Source organism: Marmota flaviventris, chromosome 13 (genome assembly GCF_047511675.1).
Source record: "Marmota flaviventris isolate mMarFla1 chromosome 13, mMarFla1.hap1, whole genome shotgun sequence".
Lineage (NCBI taxonomy): Eukaryota > Metazoa > Chordata > Mammalia > Rodentia > Sciuridae > Marmota > Marmota flaviventris.
This window is the reverse complement of record NC_092510.1, coordinates 41703222-41722199: the sequence shown is the minus strand read 5'-3', so window position 1 is coordinate 41722199 and position 18978 is coordinate 41703222. Positions and strand designations below refer to the sequence as shown.

Sequence of the window (18978 nt, the reverse complement as noted above, 5' to 3'; positions counted from 1 at the left end):
AGCATTTTATATGTATTCATACATTTACCTTTTCCAATAGTCTGCCTTCTTTTGTATTGATCCCTGATACCATTTTGTGTCATTTTTCTGCTGCCTAAAGAATTTCTGTAATCCCAGGTAATTCCAGTGGTTTGGGAGGCTGAAGCAGGAAGATCAAAAGTGCAAAGCCAATCTTAGCAACTTAGTAAGGCCCTAAGCAACTCAGTGAGACCTTGTCTCTAAATAAAATATTAAAAGGGCTGGGGATATGGCTCAGTAGTTAAGTGCCCCTGGGTTCCAAAAAGAAAAAAAGAATTTTCTTTTAATATTTCCTGTGATATGGTTCTACCAAAAATGAATTCTAGATTTAGAGAATTTTTTTCCTTGTCTAAAAGTTTTTATTTTGCCTTATATTTTGAAGGATTGAAAACACACATACAGGTACACTCACATATATTTATGACTCTATATTGACAAATTGTTTTCTGCATTTGAAACATGACATATTTTAACATGCAGTGTTTTAGAAAAGTCTGCTGATGCTTCTTATCTTTGTTCCTCTATATTTAATGTAGATCTTGTTTCTCTAAGTGCTTTTAAGACTTTCTCTTTATTACTATTTTTTAGCTATTTATGCTGTGCACTTGGTATGGGATTATGTGTGTACATGTATCTTGCTTGAAATTCAGTTTATTTCTCTGACCCATAGGTTTTTTAGTTTTCTTCTTTGAGTTAAATTTCAATATTAATGATCTTTTGCAGTGTTCATTCCAGTGATTTTTAAATTTCATATACATTTTTCATCTCTAGAAGTTATATTTAATTTTATATATGTATATGTATGTGTGTGTATCTTCATTTCTTTCATCATATGTTCATTTTATTTAATGTTCTTTTCTATTAACTCCATCATCTTTGTCGTTTCTAGGTCTTTCAACTGACTGACATTTCTTCTGGTCTTAATTATATTTTTATGCTTCATGGCATGTCCAATAATTTTTATTAGAAATTAGACATTGTGAATGTTTCTTTGTTCGGTATCTGGGTTTTGTTTTTTTTTAACTCCGTTTATAGAGGGTGGGCTTTTTTCTTTCAGGCAGTTAAGTTTCTTGCAGATTGGTTTGATAATCCTTTGAAGTCCAGGTTTTAAGCTGTTCCAGAGTGAGTCTAGAATATAGCTTTTACTCTAGTTCATCCTTACTATGGCATGATTCTTCTGAGATCTCCACTAAGTTTCCTAAGTGATGATTGGTCATTTTTGCCAAACTTTGTAGGGTTTTATTCTATTCGTAGGCTACTACTCAGCAGAGTCTCAAGAGGACCCTTATGTAGATTTATGAAGCTCTTTTTCTGTATGTCTTTCTTCTTTTTGGAATTATCTTACAACTTCTAGGTGCTTCATCCTTCCTGAATGCTAATCTCCATCCCTGGAACTCAACTCCACTGGACTCTATTCTTTTCCATGAACTCATAGTCTGAAAAATACCTTTAGTCAGAAAACTGGACTATTATAGTGGCTGCCTCATTTATTTTACTTATCTTAATGATCATAGTTCTGCTCTATTTGTTTCAATGTCTGAAAACATTTGGTTTATATATTTTGTTCAGTTTGTGGTTGTTTACAGTTGAAGGGTAAGTATGATGCAGTTATTTCATCATGGTCATTTCCATGCATGAAAATGATCATTTCCATGCATTTCTTATGTTTTGACTACATATGTATATTCACAGATAACATAAACATTGCTTGCATGTCTTTAATTTTTGTATAAATGGCAACTGTGTTTTCATTCAACATTTATCTATGTGAGCTTTATCCATATTAAACTATTTCATTTATTGCCAGTGCTGTTATAATAGTATTACATTATGTGACTGTATCACTGTGTATGCATTTACCAGATGAGATGGACACTTTGGATTATTTCTTGTATTTTGTTATTATAGAATGCTACAATGTGTATCACTTAAGAATGGATATAGAGATAGCTACACAATATGTCTGTTCGTGTATATGTGTGTCATACTGGTAATCATATGGTTATGACAACTTCTTTAATGTTTTATGGTATGTTGCCAAAATAATGTGATCTTAAAGTTGTGAGGAAGTTGTATTGATAATGTAGTTATCATCATATGTGTTTTGTATAAAATGTTCAATAAATTATAGCATTAAAATGTCTTATAATGCATCCTTGACTTGAAGAGTAAATATAGCTACTTTTTTCTCGAAAAATATGAATCGTTGAACTTTTTAACTCCAGTTACTCATAGGCACCATTGTTGTCTAGTTCCATCTGATTCTTAACTGCCTAAATGTTGCCACATTTCATTTTTTTGTCCTAGGGTCTCCTTTCCCCATGGAGACATGTCTTTTGCCCAAATTTCTCCTTTAAGTAAGTTTCTGACCTAGTTGCCTATCTTCTCTGGATGGGCTATCAGTGTCACATCAGTATCTCACATCTGTCAGAAAACATGTATTCAATTTAGAATAATTCAAGGTTTATTTTTAAAGGAGTTGAAATATAGTAGAACATTAAGTGGTAAGGCTAACCAAGATAAACAGAGGGAATAGTTACTGCTACCCAGGAGAGAGAAACAAAAAGACTTGTTTTGAGAGGATACCTTCTATTGAAGGACACAGCCCAAGGCAGCCTCACAGAGAGGAAACCCAGGGAATAAATATTTCACCTTACTTTTCTGCCTGACTCTGATTATCTGCCAGGGCTTTCCATTGACTGAACTCAAGGAAAACCAGAGGATGAGGTTGCCTATTGAGACAGAAAAATTTATACAGTGAAGGGGATGGAGAGAGATCTGGAGGCAAACAAAAGATATGTAGAACAGATATGTTCTTCAAATTTATCATATCTAAAATTAACTGTGAATATACCAGGTTTTCCTCTAAGACTTACTGCAGTGCTTCCTGTCTTGGTCAGTAGCACCACCATCCGTTGAATTGTGCAAGTTAGAAAACTGGTATTCATTCTTGACATATTCCTCTCCCTCATATGCTTATCAAATCTACCCTCAACTCTGGACAGTTTTATTTCTTTCATCTCTTGAATATGCATGCTTCTCTTTGTCTTCTCTGTTTTCATCTATTTCCTTCCTCTCTCACTTAGATGTCTGTGATCTTCACTTAATTGGTTTAACAGTGTTCATGCTTGCCTCATTCCAGTCTTATTTTCCACATTAAAACTAGAGTAAACTTTTTGAAATGCAAATGTGATCTTCCACTCATCTATTAATGTAGCATTTCCTTAAAACAAAGTAAACCATACAGAAACTTTAATGCCTTAATTTAGTTTATAAGATCTTACTTTCATATTTTGATCTCTCCCTATCTCTCTAATCTTGCCTTATGTTATTCTGTCCTTCATTCTTGCCATAGTAGTCTTCTTTCCCTCTCTTCAGTGCCAAGAAAGTATTCTAGATTTTATATGCATCCAAATTTGGAGTTCACATAAAAGTGCATATAAAATATAAAAGTGCATATAAAATAGAAAACTGTCATTTTCTTTTAACCAGTATGTTCTAATTTTTCTAAAATGAGCATGCTTTTCTTCTGTAATTGAAAATGTAATCTTAAAAATCTTAAAACTTGTATATTAAAATTTGTATATGCAATTTAGTAAATGTCTTTTGAGCTTATCCCAAGGTTTCTCTTTGACCTCAGAAGAATCTGACATCTAGGCAGTAACTTGTGGTCTGATATATGGGAATGCTAGACAAAGCCTCCCTGCATCTATATAATTACCCTGTATTTTGTTGTGGCACCTAAAATTCTATTAACCTATCAATTCTAGCAATCTCCAGTCAGAGACTAGCTGAGAATGTAGATGTACATTTGGATCTGAAAAGAAATTTTGAAATCATATTGGAAAACTGGGAGAGTGCCAAAGATCTTAAAATTACTACAGTTGTGCTTTAGACTTAGCTTTTTTTTATTATTATTAAAATCTTTGGCATAAGAAGTGAGAGGATAAGTTTTCCTTTTGTTAAATAGGTTAAAACCCCTTAAAAATTTAAGATCAAGATAGCAAGCTGATTGATTCATTCTGTTGTCATATATAACAAATTAAAATTTTTAAAAAACAAGCATGTAGAATAAATTAGAGCTAGAAATTTTTTTAAATGAAAAAAAGCAAGCTGAGTAATTTTCTTATAGATTTTAAGATTTTAATATAGCACTTTAATTTCCTTATGGTCTATTGACAATTCTATTTATTTATTTATCTTTATTTTTATCTCAGATAATTCTTTAATTCCCCCACTGATATTTTACAAGTGGAAGGAACTCCATAAATATCAGGGCATCTATTAATTTTTAGCTGATTATCTGAGCATGCACTAACCCAAAAGTAAATTATTTTAAAAAATCTTTGAAGTTCCACAGTTTAGTCTAATGGATAAATTTATAGAAACGTGTGATCATCAAAATTGAGCCAAGAGAATATAGAAAACTTAAACACCAATAGCAAGCAGTGAGACCAAAGAAGTAATAAAAAAGCCTTCCAACAACAACAACAACAACAACAAAAGCCCAGGACCAAATGGATTCCCAGCTGAATTCTACCAGACCTTTAAAGAAGAACTAATGCCAATGAGTCTCAAATTATTCCATGAAGTCGAAAGGTGTAGAACACTTCCAGATTAATTCTGTGAAGCCTGATACCAAAATCAGATATAGACACTGCAAGAAAAGAAAATAGACCAATGAACACAGATTTTAAAATCCTTACTAAAATATTAGCAAACCATATTCAATAACACATTAAGATTATACCTCATGATAGAGTTGATTTCATTCCAAGGATGCACAGGTGGTTCAACATATGCAAATCAATATATGTAGTTCACCACACAAACAGAATCACTGGAAAAATCACACAGTCATCTCAACAAGTACATAAAAAGCTTTTAACAATATTCAGCACCCATTCATGATAGAAACACTGAAGAAACTAATGATAGAAGGAGCTTACCTCAATGTCATAACAGCTATATGCAACAAACTGAAAACAAACTCAATGGGGAAAAATTGACTACATTTCCTCTCACATTAAGAATAAAACAAGGATATCCACTTTTACCACATTTACTGAATATAATGCTTGAAATTTACCAGAGCAAGAAAAGGAAATAACAGTGATACAAATAGGAAAAGAAGTTAAATTATTGTTGGCAGATAATGATTCTATACTTAGAAGATACAAAACTCTCCACCAAAAGACTTCTAGAACTAATAAACAAATTCAGCAAAGTAGCAGGATACAAAATCAACATTCAAAAATCAGTGGCTTTCCTATACAACAGTAATTGATCCACTGAAAAAGACATTTAGGAGAAAAAAAATTCATATACCTCAAGCAAAAATAGGAATAAAATTAACCAAGGAGGTGAAAGCCCTCTACAATGAAAATTACAGAACACTGAAGAAAGAAAACAAAGACAGAAAATGGAAAAACTTCCCATGCTCTTGGGTAGGCAGTATTAGTATTGTCAAAATGGTCATATGACCAAATGCGTTATGAAGATTCAGAACAATCTCCATCAAAATAACCAATATCATTCTTCACAAAACTAGAAAAAAACAGTCCATAAATTTATATGGAAGAATAAAAGACCCAAAACAGTCAATGTAGTTCTAAGAGTAAGTCACCAATGCAGGAATCATCACAATACTTGATTTTAAATTATCCTATAGAGCTTCAGTAACAAAAACATAGTACTAGCCTAAAAACAGACACATAGACCGATGGAATAGAAAAGAAGATAGACTCAAAAAGATACAGTCATTTGATCCTTGATAAAAGCTCCAAAGCCCTACGCTGGAGAAAAGACAGTCTTTTTAACAGAAGTGCCAGAAATATTGGTTATACATTTGTAGAAGAATGAAACTAAATCATTCTCTTACCCCCTGCACAGAAGACAGCTTAAAATGGATCAAAGACCTAGGAATTAGTCCAGAAACTTGCAACTCTTAGAAGAAAACATAAGGTCAACACTCCAACATATATAGGTTCAGGCAATGACTTCCTTAGTAGGATTTCTAAAACTGAGAAAATAATACCAAGAATTAACAAATGGTATGGCATCAAGTTAAAAAGCTTATGCACAGAAAGGAAACAAAAGCATGAAGAGAGAATCTAGAGAATAAGAGAAAGTCCTTGCCAGCTACTTTTCCAACAGATGATTCATATCAAGAATATGTAAAGAACTCAAAAACCTCCATCAAAAGCAACAAAAACAAATAACAATAAATGAGCTAAACAGACACCTCTCAAATATGTGAAAAAGTCTTCAACATCTTTAGCAACCAAGGAAATGCAAATCAAAACTACACAGATTTCATGTCATTCAGAATGGGAGTCATCAAAAATACAAATAATAAATGTTGGCAAGAATATGGGGGCCAAAACACATACAAACTGTGGTGGGACTGTAAATTAGTACAACCTGTATGGAAATATGTATATCTACAATGGAGTTTTACCCAGCCTTAAAGAAGAACAAAATTATGTCCCCTGCAGGAAAATAGATGGAACTTTAGAGTATTGTGTTAAGCAAAATAAGCCAGAATGAGAAAGTCAGGGGTTGTATGTTTTCTCCCATATGTGGAAGCTAGGGAGAAAAAAGGAGGGGAGTTTTCTCATGAAAATAGTTGGGTGATCAGTAGAGTAGAGGAAAGGGACCATAGGGAAGGAGGAGGGGAAGGAAAGAAGAGGTAATAAGGAATTTTTAACTAGAAACTTCTTGACCAAATTTTAGGTGTGTATGACTGTGTCACAGCAAAGCCCACTATTGCACAAATTGTAATGAACCAATAAAAAAATCTTAAAATATTGGATATATTCACTATTAATTTTTATAAAATTGGATAATCAGAAATTTTGTGTATTTTTTAATACTCTATTTTACATGTTTGTATGAACTTACTGATACTTTATTCATTTGGAAATCACTGGTGTTAAGACAATAAGTGACATATATTTTTGGAAAATAAAAGCTAGCTATAATTAAGTGATTTATTTCCAGAACCTGTATAACACAATAATAACAGTGACTTAATGAAATAGACATTTGTGTTTTGTGCCCGCTCAGCACTTTGGATAGCTTTCATACCTTTTGGTAATTTCCCTTATTACAAATCCTTACACCACAAAAGAAATGCCAAACACTTATATTTTCATACCCACTCACAGCTAAAGTAGAAGCACATAACCAGACAAATACTTCTTACTTGGAAGTACATAGAAGCAATCAGGTGGCAGTGATGGGCAAGAGAGTTTGTCTTTTGATGAAGATGAAGGTAGAAGAAGCTTGTGGTTGTCCTAGGTTCTTAGTATCAGAGGTACTAAATAGTATTGGCCGTCTAATTTTTTCTGGAGAAGTTCCTGAGTATGATTGAGACTTTTTTGTCTTCACGTCTTGTAAATTTGTTTCTCTAACCCTTAACAGAGCTTCTATAAGTTCCTTAATAATCTTTAAATTCCTTTTCTGTTTTAACTAGAAACCTCTTCTTGACAAACTTGATATGAATGGTTGATTTGCCTAAAATATAACAGTACGTATAACGCATTTTAGAAAACATAAATGTCTTACTTTCATTTTTTATGCCACCAATTTGCTTGCATTGTATTGTTTCCTCAATTAATGGATTATTGTGGATTATATTTTTCTAGATTATACTCTCTTATGTGGTCCATATTTTTTCACTTCTTTGTATCCTCACACATGGTAAATGGTCAATAAAAGTTTATAAAACTGATAGAAGACTTTAAAACAATTTTTCCCCCAAAGCTGTTCACCCATTAGCAGTGTGCCTGCCAAGTTATGTGTGACCAAAATAACCTTAATCACACTTTCTCTTATTATTTTATATAGTAATGGGTAAATGCTCTCCAAGCAGGAGCACCAGGATGGTGCTTCTCATTTTTTGAGAGCTTATTTCCTCTATATATTGTGTACTAGACAAATGAATCTTAATTTTATAATAATCTAGTCTCTAGATACTAAAGAGGCTGCAATGTATAACAAAAGTAGGCTAGTAAACTAACACTTCTTTTTTACACTTTGTGTTAAAATTCATTGGAAGTCTGTCTTCTAAAAAGGACTTTTGGAAGTGAAATTATTACATCACTATGCTGTTGAGGATCAGGAGAGATTCCATATTCCTATTTCCAAAGGGCTGTTCTGCCTTGCTGGTCTATACCAGTCATATACTTTCTTTTTCCTTCTCACACCTCTTTACTACGTGTAATCTAAGGCTAGATTCCATCTTTCTTCCTTGAAAGGTACAGTTTATGAGACACAGCAGTGTGAGTAGCAGACCTTACATAACTTTAGACAGTGCACATAGATGCCAGCATCACAATTCAACTGTGTCATGGTCCTTCCAGGCACCTAACAGAATGTGTATTTATATCATTGACTAATAGTCTTCATTTTCCAAGAATAAGCCAGTTGGTACTAAACCTTGGCCTACAGGCAAACTCTGTGTATTTCTAGCTCTTACACTGATCTTCTATGAAAGTCTGTGAGTTTATTTTCTCACTCTTTTTTATGTTCTTACTATATCTATCACATGATTAGTTTCTGAAATTACCAGGTCACTAATCTGTAATGCTTAAAGGTTGCTTATCACTGCTTTAGGCAAAAACAAGTCCATTAAAGATTTCTTTTGCTCCAACTTGCCCTGACTTTTTCTTCCCCAATAATTACTTTTTCACTTTTGCAGAAAGATATAATACTCTTCTCTATCAGAACATCAGAGTACTTCATTGATATCAATCATTGTGCATTGCCTTTAGGAGCTTAAGATGATTTTTTTATTGTCCTTTTCCTTATTTACTGTTGACTCTTTGTATCTTTTCTGGTATTTGGTATTCCTTAATAGGTTGAGCATCCCTGATTCAAAAATCAAAATGCTCTGACATGATACCACTAAAGGAAAATTCCACATCTGGTGGAATTTGCTGAGGCAGGAGGATGGGAAAGCTCAAGGTCAGCCTGGTCAACTTAGTGAGACCCTGTCTCAAAATAAAAATGAAAAGGGATGGTGATGTATGTCAGTAGTAGAGTTTGTCTGGCACGTATGAGGCCCTGGGTTTAAAGAAAAAAAATTACATTTAATCTATGTGTATAAGGTATACATGAAACATAAATGAATTTCATGTTTAGAGTTGGATTGCATCCCTAAGATCTCTCTCAGGTATGCAAATGTTCCAGAATCAAAAATACTTCGTGTCTCAAGCATTTCTGATGTGGACACTTGACTTGTACCAATGAAATTTCTACGATTCTCTATAAAGAGCAGAGAGAAACTCAGTTTCATGGGAAGATGTACATTATCTGTAGTTCTAACATAAACTAAGAACTTTAAATCACTTGACTAATATTCTTTCATTTTTAAAAAAAAACATTTATTTTTTAGGTGTAGATGGACACAACACAATGCCTTTATTTTTATGTGGTGTTGAGGATCGAACCCGGATCCCGCCCATGCTAGGGGAGCGCTCTACTGCTGAGCCACAATCCAAACCCCAATTCTTCAATTTTTGAAAAAATTGATTTAAGGATTTTTAATTTTACAGGCTGTTAAAACTCATACAATGCTGTTAAGGCTTCTGATAAAAGAGAGCAGTCTCATTCCAACTCAACTTCAAGCCCCTGATTCAGAATCATCTACCTTAACTCTTATCTGTTTCTTCTAGTAATTATTTCCACACTTCTAAATCACTGCTTATGTTGCTATTTCTTGATTTATTCCTTTTTTTTTTTTTTTTAGTCCGGCATTGTCTGTTGATATCCATCCATGGAAAATGAAGATTTAGTTCTTTTAACAGCTATTTCCACTGATACAAAAGTTGTGTGCTCTCTGTTATTAACTTTGATATCTTTTGCCTCATTCATCTTATACGTTTTTGTTGATTAATCAATAATTCAGATCTCATTTTTACTCCCAAAGTAGACATTACTACTATTTTTGTTAATGTAATGTTAGGTTCCCAGTCCTTCTTGTATCTTTCTGTGATCATTTTTCTTCCTCAAGTATATCCTGTAGAAGTATTTTCTCTTGTTTTAGTTTGAATAGTTTTTGCTGTTATCTTCAAGTTCACTAATCTTTTATCTTCCGTATCTAATCTTTTATCTTTGCCTGGTTGCCCTCTCTTTCTCCTTCATGTCCTGGAAACTCTATTAGGGCAATGTTAGACTGGGGCAGTTGATAGACTCACCTTGTCTATTTCTCATCTCTCAGAAATCACTATCCTTTATTTAATGCTTTTGTTCTTGTTTAGTTGTTATTGTTTTCTTGGGTCATTTTTATCAATTTTATTGATTGGTGTTTTAGCCAGCTTTGTGTCACTGATGTTTAGGTTCTTGAAAAACAGTTTTTGTATATTTTGCCTGGCTTTTTGTTTTCACTTTTTTGTTGTTGTTGTTTTGGGGTTTTGTTGTTTTGTTTTAAGAGAGAACAAATTTGATTTGATCTTGGGTAGAAGCAGAAGACACTGTAGAAGTTATTTTGTTGTATTTGGGAATTTTTTGTATTTTTTTTAGATATACATGACAGCAGGATATATTTTGACATTAGACAGTATGATGTATTTTGACATTATACATGGAGTATAGATTATTCTAATTAGAATCTCATTCTTGAAGTAGAACATGATGTGGAGCCACTGGTCGTGGCTCAATATATGAATATAGGAAAGTTATATCCAGTGCATTCTACTGTCTTTCCTATTTCCATCCCCACTTCCCTTCATTCTCCTTTGTCTAATCCAATGAACTTCCATTTAAATTGTCTCTTGGGGGGCCAGGGTTGTGGCTCAGTGGTAGAGTGCTTGCCTAGCATGCATGAGGCACTGGGTTTGATCCAGCACCACATTAAAAAATAATAATAATAAAAATAAAATAAAATAAAGATATTGTGTCCATCTACAAATAAAAAATATTTTAAAAAATTGTCTCTTGGCATAAGGTTTTCATAAATATCTTAATAAAATATCTTAATAAAATCTGTATGACCTATTTAAAAAAAACTTTTATTTATTTTGGGGGGGCTGGTACTGGGGATTGAACCCAGGGGCACTTAACCACTGAACCACATTCCTACCCCTGCTTCTTATTATTGTATCCTCGTCATTATTTTAAAAGATTACTGCTTTATCTTTTTCTTTTCATTTGTCCTATATTTTTTCTCTTCCCACTACCTTTTGTTATTTTTACCTTCCATGTCCCCATCTCTACTAATTTGAGTATGTCCTTAAGTCTTTTGTTTTAATAGCTACCCTAGAAATATTCACATTCATTATTAACTTATGAAAGTCTGAAATCAATATTTTTAGGTCTTCCTGATTAATAAAAGGACCTTGAAATGCTTTCATCTTTAATCATTTCTCACACATTGGTTTGCTGCTGTTGTAATGTTTTTTAAACTGAACATTTTTATCATTATTTAATGCTGTGTCTGTGTAGTTTAACATACATTACAGCTTTTTTTCTCTTTCCCCTCTTTGCTCTTTAGTCAGAGATCGTGTCCTTCACTGGAAATAGATCCTTTAGAATTTCTTACATAAGGGGTCTTTTAGTTACAAATATTAATTTTTTGTCTGAAAATATTTTTATCTTTATTTTTTAAAGATGTTTTTGCTCTGGGGCTGGGGCTGTAGCTCACCGGCAGAGTGCTTGCTTAGTATGCATGAGGCACTGGGTTTGATCCTCAGCACCATGAAAAATAAACAAATAAAATAAAGGCATTCTATCCATTTACAACTACAAAAAAAAAATTTAGAAGATTTTTTTGCTCTGAATGGTAATTTATCTTGACAGTATTTTCTAATTATATTAAAGGTATTCCATTGTGTGGTAGCTTCCACTATTTGTTATTTAGGAGTTAACTGTAAATCTGTTCTCTTTTTTCTTATAATTTTTAAATTTTTTCTAGAAGTTCTTTTTAGTTTCTCACTCAACACTTCTATTGTAGACACAATTTTCCTTATAGTTCCCTAGTTGAGGACAGGAGAAAGGAACATTGTTTCTAATAAAACCATCTACTGAGTGTATGGGCTTTTAGAATCCCAGCTGTGTATGAGAGAAGCCAAATTCTACCAGTCTCTTACTGCTCCCATTAGTAAAAAGTAAAATTTTTCAAAGTTGAAAGCAGATTTTTTAAAAGTCAAATTTTATTAGGAATGTTTAGCATTGTTTATATATCAAAGTCACTGCTAAAACTTTCCTTATTAATCTTAGGTAATGAAATACGGCTGCCCCTTGTATCTAATAGCAAAGAAGCTATAATATGACCTCCTGACCAAAACCACAAAAGTTGGTTTGTTCTATAAGAGAGAAATTCTCAATATTTGCTAAAGTAGTGTTCTTACTATGTATTTGTCTTAATAGTATAAGAAATGTCAGATATTGATTTGTTTCCACTTTTTTGGCTATTAAGAATTATACTACTGTGAGGGGCTGGTTTTGTAGCTCAGTGGTAGAGTTCTTGCCTAGCATGTGTGAGGCACTGGGTTTGATTCTCAGCATTATATATAAATAAATAAAACAAATGTCCATTGACAACTAAAAAAAATATTAAAAGAAAAAGAATACTACTACTGTGAATATCCATATACAATTTTTTATTAATTTATTTTAATTAGGTATATATGACAGCAGAATGCATTTTAATTCATTGTACACAATTGCCACACAACTTTTCATTTCTCTGGTTGTACAGGATGGATCACCATGTACTAGTTTCTTTGTGGACAGATGTTTCCATTTCTCTTGGTTGTATACCTGTACCAGTAGAGTTGGTAGATCACATGATAAATATATGTTTAAGGTTCTGGAGAACTACACAGTTTTTCAAAACACCTATTCCATATATAGTGTATGAGGTCTTCAGTTTTTCAACTTCTTCACCAATACTTGTTATATTTTTTCTAACAGCCATCCTAGTGGATATAGAGTGATGTTTCATTGTGGTTTTGATTTGCATTTCTCTAATGAATAGCAATGTTGAAAGCATCATTTTGTGAGCTTGATCCTTTTTTTGTCTTTGTAGAAATGTCTACATAGTTTCTTTTACACATTTTAAAATTGGGCTATTTCTCCTTCTACAAATAAGTCTGTTATTAGATATATGATCTACAAAATTTTCTTCAGTCTGTCGGTTGTCTTTTTTACTTTCTTAATGTTATCTTTTAAAAGTAGAAGTTTCTAGTTTTGATGATGTCCGATTTAGGTACTTTTTTTTTCTCTTGCTTATGTTTGGGTGTTATATTTAAGAAATATTGCCTAATCTAAGATCATAAAAATGTATACTTATATTTTCATCTAGCTTACTTTTTTTAATTAAGAAGGTTTTATAGAAGTGCCAGTAAAGAAACTTCTAAAGGAAAAACATCATTCATAATCTCGTTATCTAAAAAGTTATTTGTTTTTGCAATACCGCTGTCTCCTTGATCAATGTTTGCTTATTTTCATTATTACTATTATTTGTTAAGTAGATGCTTTGTTATGTTCTGACATATTCTGTTTATATAATTATATTTATAATATAATTATATAAACAGAATATAATTATATAAACAGTTTATATAATTATATTAAATTATATTCATTTCAGTTTTTAAGACTATGTAGTTTATAGCCTTTTTTCCCAAATTTTATTGTAGTTTCTTAATAATTAATTTTATTTTTTCCTATATATAATATTGGTAGATATAATATTTACAGATAAATTATAACCTAATTTAAATTTAATGTTTCATATTACTTTCTACTTTAAGTAACAGTATAATTTGTTGAATTTTCCTTTAGGCTTCGGGAGCAGGAAAAAAAAGAAGCAGAAGAAGCTTGTCAAAAGGAAATAGAAGAATGGGAAAGAAAACTTCTAGCTCAAGCAGCACCAACTTCTATGGAGAACATGTGGGAAATTCCAGCCATTGGGCATTTCCTTTGTTTAGCCCAGCAAATTCTAAATTTGCCAGAAATAGTCTTTTATGAATTGGAACGTTGTCTTCTGATGCCTCAGTGTAATGCTTTTCTATCAAAAATAATGACTTCTCTATTAAGTCCTCCCCATCGTAGACCTACTTTACATCGAAGACCTACTTTGCCTTATAGGGCCTGGGAAGCAGCACTAAGACAGAAAGTGCAGCAGTGGTACACTGCTGTAGGACAGACTGAAAATCCTGATAACTGTGCTGAAAAACTTGGGTTGTGTCCTCAGTTTTTTAAAGTTCTTGGAGAAGTTAATCCATTGGAAGAAAAACCTTTTCACGAACTACCTTTCTACCAAAAAGTGTGGTTACTTAAGGGTCTTTGTGACTTTGTTTATGAAACACAAAAAGAAGTTCAAGATGCTGTGCTTGGACAGCCTATACATGAATGCAGAGAAGTTATCCTTGGTTATGATTATTTGGAGAACGCTTATGTACATTTTCCACAGTTCTGTGGTGCAGATGTACGGATTTATAAACAGAGACCTTTTCAGGCCCCAGAATTTCCAGTTCCACCCATTAAAATACAAAGAGTACCTCGGATTAAACTGGAGAAATTCAAGTGTGACTATGTTAGTACAAGTAATGGAGAACATAAGTGTGGTAGAGAAGGCCTGCCTTCTACCTTCAAGAAAGAGCAGGAAATTAATTTTGATCTAGCTTGCTGCCCTGCTAAAATGAACTTTGATAATCATGACATCTCTGTTGAAATGGAAGTAAAGTCCAACTGTGAAATGAGAATTCACAGGCCCTGTGAAATTAAAAAAACTGATTGTTGTAAAGAAAATTTGGAAAAACCAGGGAGTCCAGGGGAAGTTACTGGCTTTGGAGAGCCACTTAGTCCAGGTGAAATAAGGTTTATAGAAAATGAGGAAAAATATGGTGAAACTTCCAAAATAAAGACTGAACCCACTCCATTGAAAGAAAATGCTCTAAAATCTTGCCAAATACACATAAATGGAAGTCACATTGATCATCCAGAAATTAACTGCCATAAGGTTGTAAGGGATATTTTATTAGAGCAGTCACTGCAGAGCCACAAGAAACTCAAACTAACTAAAATGAGGGCAAAAAAGAAGAAAAAGAAAAAAAAGAAATTGAAAGACGTTTTGAATGAAAATTTACAGAGAAAGCGTGAAGGTCTTCATTCTCTTGCATTCAAGTCTTATAAACCTGAGATCCAGAATAAGCTATTCATCATCAAAAAGAAAGCAAAACATAAGAAGCACAAATCTGGTAAGCTAACACAGATGGGTAAGAATTACATTTAAGTGTAATTCCAGTTCTTTCAGTTACACATCATGAAAGCTCTGCTTTGCAGAATGAAATGCACATTTGTATTTGTGTAAGGGTCAAGTTTTGTTGTTGCTGCTGTTGTTGTTGTTGTTTTATTTTCCATGATTAGAAAACCCAGAGTCTTAGAAAAGATTTTTATACGCTAACAAAAAAAATTAATATAGTACATTTTAATTTCACTTTGAATTTGAACACATTTGGACTTCATATTTTTACTTTTAAATTTTCATCAGTTTCTCTGCAGTGCTTCCCATTGCTTATGGTAAATGTTTGGGGGTTTTTCCTAGGTTAAGGGCAATACAAATGTAGTAGGAAAAACACTGCTATCAGAAGATATCATTCCCAGGACTCAGATTCATAACAACTAACAAACAAGGGTAGCCAGATGATCTTTCTGAGTCTGTTTTTTCCCATATACAGTTTTCAGCATCTGTTTTTTGGTATATAAAAAATACACCAAAAAATATGAAGTATAAGAAGGAAATTATATCAATAAGGCATTAAATATATGTGAAAGAATTCATAAATCTTTCATCAAACTTAAATATCCTATATACTTGTCACCAGCATATTTAAACAACAAAAATCATCTTCAGTGGTTGGTTTCTGTACTCAGTGCTTTTGTTTCTCCTGTTGTCTGTCTTTGAATCAGTTTGTGTCTCATCATGAGGACAGACAAAAGCATCTGATCAACTTTATTAACCTTTGTAAAAAGTTGGCTTTGTTGGGGAAAATATGAGAATTGTTTGTCAAAATGACTTGTGGTTCATCAGTATTTGTGGATTTCAGGGGCTTTTTTTTTTCCTTCTCTTAAGTAGCAGACTTAATTAAAATTTGACAACAGTTTGATACAGAGTTGGCAAATGAGTGAGTGAGCTTTTGTTAGGCTACTATAGTTAGTGCTGTACTGTAGTTACTTAAATCATTAAATATACTTCAGTATATCTTAAAACATGCATATAGTAAAATCATCGGGAAAGAAGTACTATAAAATTTATTACCAAAAATAGGCTTGATTTGTTGGAGTGAAAAAGTGTTCCAGGTCAACACAGGTGATAAAATGTTAGTGTTTTTTAAAGTAGCTTTCAAAAATAAGCCTTTTAAATTATACAAGTAATCCACTAGATTTTTATAAATTTAGTTTGGCCTGATTTGCCAGTTCACTTTGAAATATTAGTCTCTAACACATTAAATAATATTTTAAATTTTGAAATTTTTTAAAAATACAAAAGTTTATAGTATTGTTTTATTAATATCATTGTCACCTAAAACCTTTTGCTAAATGTTTATTATACTGCCATTCATGTATTCAAAGGCAATTATAACTTATGTCAGTAAGATAGGCTAGATATCTCCTACATATTATAATTGGCCATAAAAATGCTTATTAAACAATGGGTTAAAATAAATTTATATTGTAAGCAAATAAAATGTTACATTCTTTAAAATCAAAGTTCAGGGTGTTGGGAGAGAAAATTTGTGGGCTTTTCATGCTCAGTTATAGACAAGTGAATGAAAATACTCAAAAGGCAAATGTAGCAAATGCTTATATATTCCCCTCTGAGCCTGTGTGGTTGGATAGAGAAGGCTTATGTGCATAAAATAGAAGAATCTTATGCACTTGTTTGTATACTTTCATTTTATCCTCAGAGCAAATTTTAGAAAGTCAAGCCCTCAGTGACTAAAATATTTGGATTTGACAAATACAGTTTCCCTTGCTCATTAGTATGGGGTGAGCATAGTCCTATTCCCTTTATCCTATCCTATCCATAGTCCTATTCCCTATATCCTTTTCAGATATTAAGTAACTCTTAACTAATATAACAGTATTAAATAAAGTGTTCAAAGAGTAATGACAGTACGTTTGTTTTACATAATTTTCAGACCACTTGTCTTTCTGAGGGTTTGCCCAATACTCCTTGATTAGGCATTGAGACATGGTGACCTGTTTTGCAGTCAGTTTAGGACATATATTCTAATACAGTGTTTCCTTTCTCACAGCTTTTTTAAAAAGTGAGCTCCCACAATCATAGGTATGAAAAATGTACCTCTTACATATTCACATTGTGTATTAGTACAGGTTCACAGTGCATTTTGAGAATTGCAAAATTTCATTTTGAAATTCAAAAATCTTCAGATTTCACAAGGGTATTGTGATGTATATGGTATATTAAATAACATCCCCAGTAGGGCTCTGGGTAACCCCCCATAAAATCAAACACAAAATTTCTACAGAAAAATATATGGATAGCCAGGTTTGGCGGCATAGACCTGTAATCCCAGCAACTCAGGAGGCTGAAGTGGAAGTATTGCAAATTAGAGGCCTGCCTCTGCAATTTAATGAGACCCTATCTCAAAATAAAAATAAAAAGAATGGAGGATGTAGCTCAGTAGTAGAGCACCCCTGGATTCAATCCCCAGTACCATACACACACACAAAGTATAAATAGACTACATGAAATGAATATTATTAAGAAACCTCATAACAAGTCAGGGAAGATTTTGTTACCATATAAATTACTTTTAGGATTTTAGATTTCAGAACTTTATGGACTTGAGAATTGTGGTTAAGTGATTTTGAACCATTAGGATTCTGAACAAAATCTTAAAACTGTTCAGTTTTATTTAACCTTGTATTTTTTTCAAGTTTATTTTAACACAGAGCTTTTTTCAGGTAATAATTACCAAAAGCCCATGTATTCTGTAGAATATACTTTGGGATGAACTGTGTTATCCATGATAGGTTTATGAAATTGCACTTAGAGTGGACTAACCTTTACATGTGATTAATCTGGTCCATAATATGTTGATTTTTACAGGCTTTGATTTTTGGAGGTTATCTCTAAATTTAGTAAGATGCCCTAGAGTGTTGGGAGATGCTTTTTAATAAAAGGTACAGAAACAGATTAGTTGAAAATGTAGTCTCAAGCAGTTTTGCGACTTTTAAGCATTTTAATCTATTTTTCAGAATTAGAGTTGTCTTCTGCTTTTTAAATTTTGAATTGATCTTTAGTCATTTAGGCCTTTTTCTGTTGGAAGCATTATAAAATAAATAGAAATCATTGGAAATAATATAATGTCCATCATCTCCTGCTCTCTCTTATATGATTTATTCAGTGCATTAGGACAAGAAAAATACAGGGGCTGGGGCTGGGGCCCAGTGGTAGAGCGCTTGCCTAACAAGTGTGAGGATCTGGGTTCAGTTCTCAACACTGCATATAAACAAACAAATAAATAAAGGTCCATCAATAACTAATAAAAATATTTTTAAAAAAGAACAAGAAAAGTGCAATCTGGCAATTAGAAATTTTTTCTTGGTAACTTATTTACAAATTAAAAATTCCTGAAAATTTTGTTCTTTAAACAAAAGAACAAAAAAGGGAAAAGAAAAGAAAAAAGCCCAAAGTTAAAAGAAAAAAGTTCAGATTCTTTGGTTTTATATTTTCTTATTATAAAAGCATTACATTTTCTTTATAGATCACAGAGACAAGCAAGAATAGCCCTTTCCTTAAATACTCATTTTTTTAACACTTCCTTAAGGAAATCTCCCATTATCTTTCTATTTAAATTTTCCCTTTTGTGTGTACTTATAGCACCAGGCACTTCTCCTTCATTGAATTTACTGTTGTTGCATTTATTTCTAGGTACTTTGATGATTTGGGGTCCTCTATAACATTCTTGAGGACAGAAG

General features: G+C 32.5%; 1 protein-coding gene across 2 annotated transcripts in view; it reads left to right on the top strand.

Moving 5' to 3' along the window:
- Positions 1-18978, top strand: part of Brd10 (bromodomain containing 10) — an 83621-nt gene that overhangs the window by 24045 nt on the left and 40598 nt on the right. For both annotated transcript variants that reach the window (XM_071600621.1, XM_027943092.3), the window contains exon 3: positions 13810-15227. In XM_071600621.1, the coding sequence (XP_071456722.1) occupies positions 13810-15227 (1418 nt within the window). The remainder of the gene's footprint in view (positions 1-13809; positions 15228-18978) is intronic.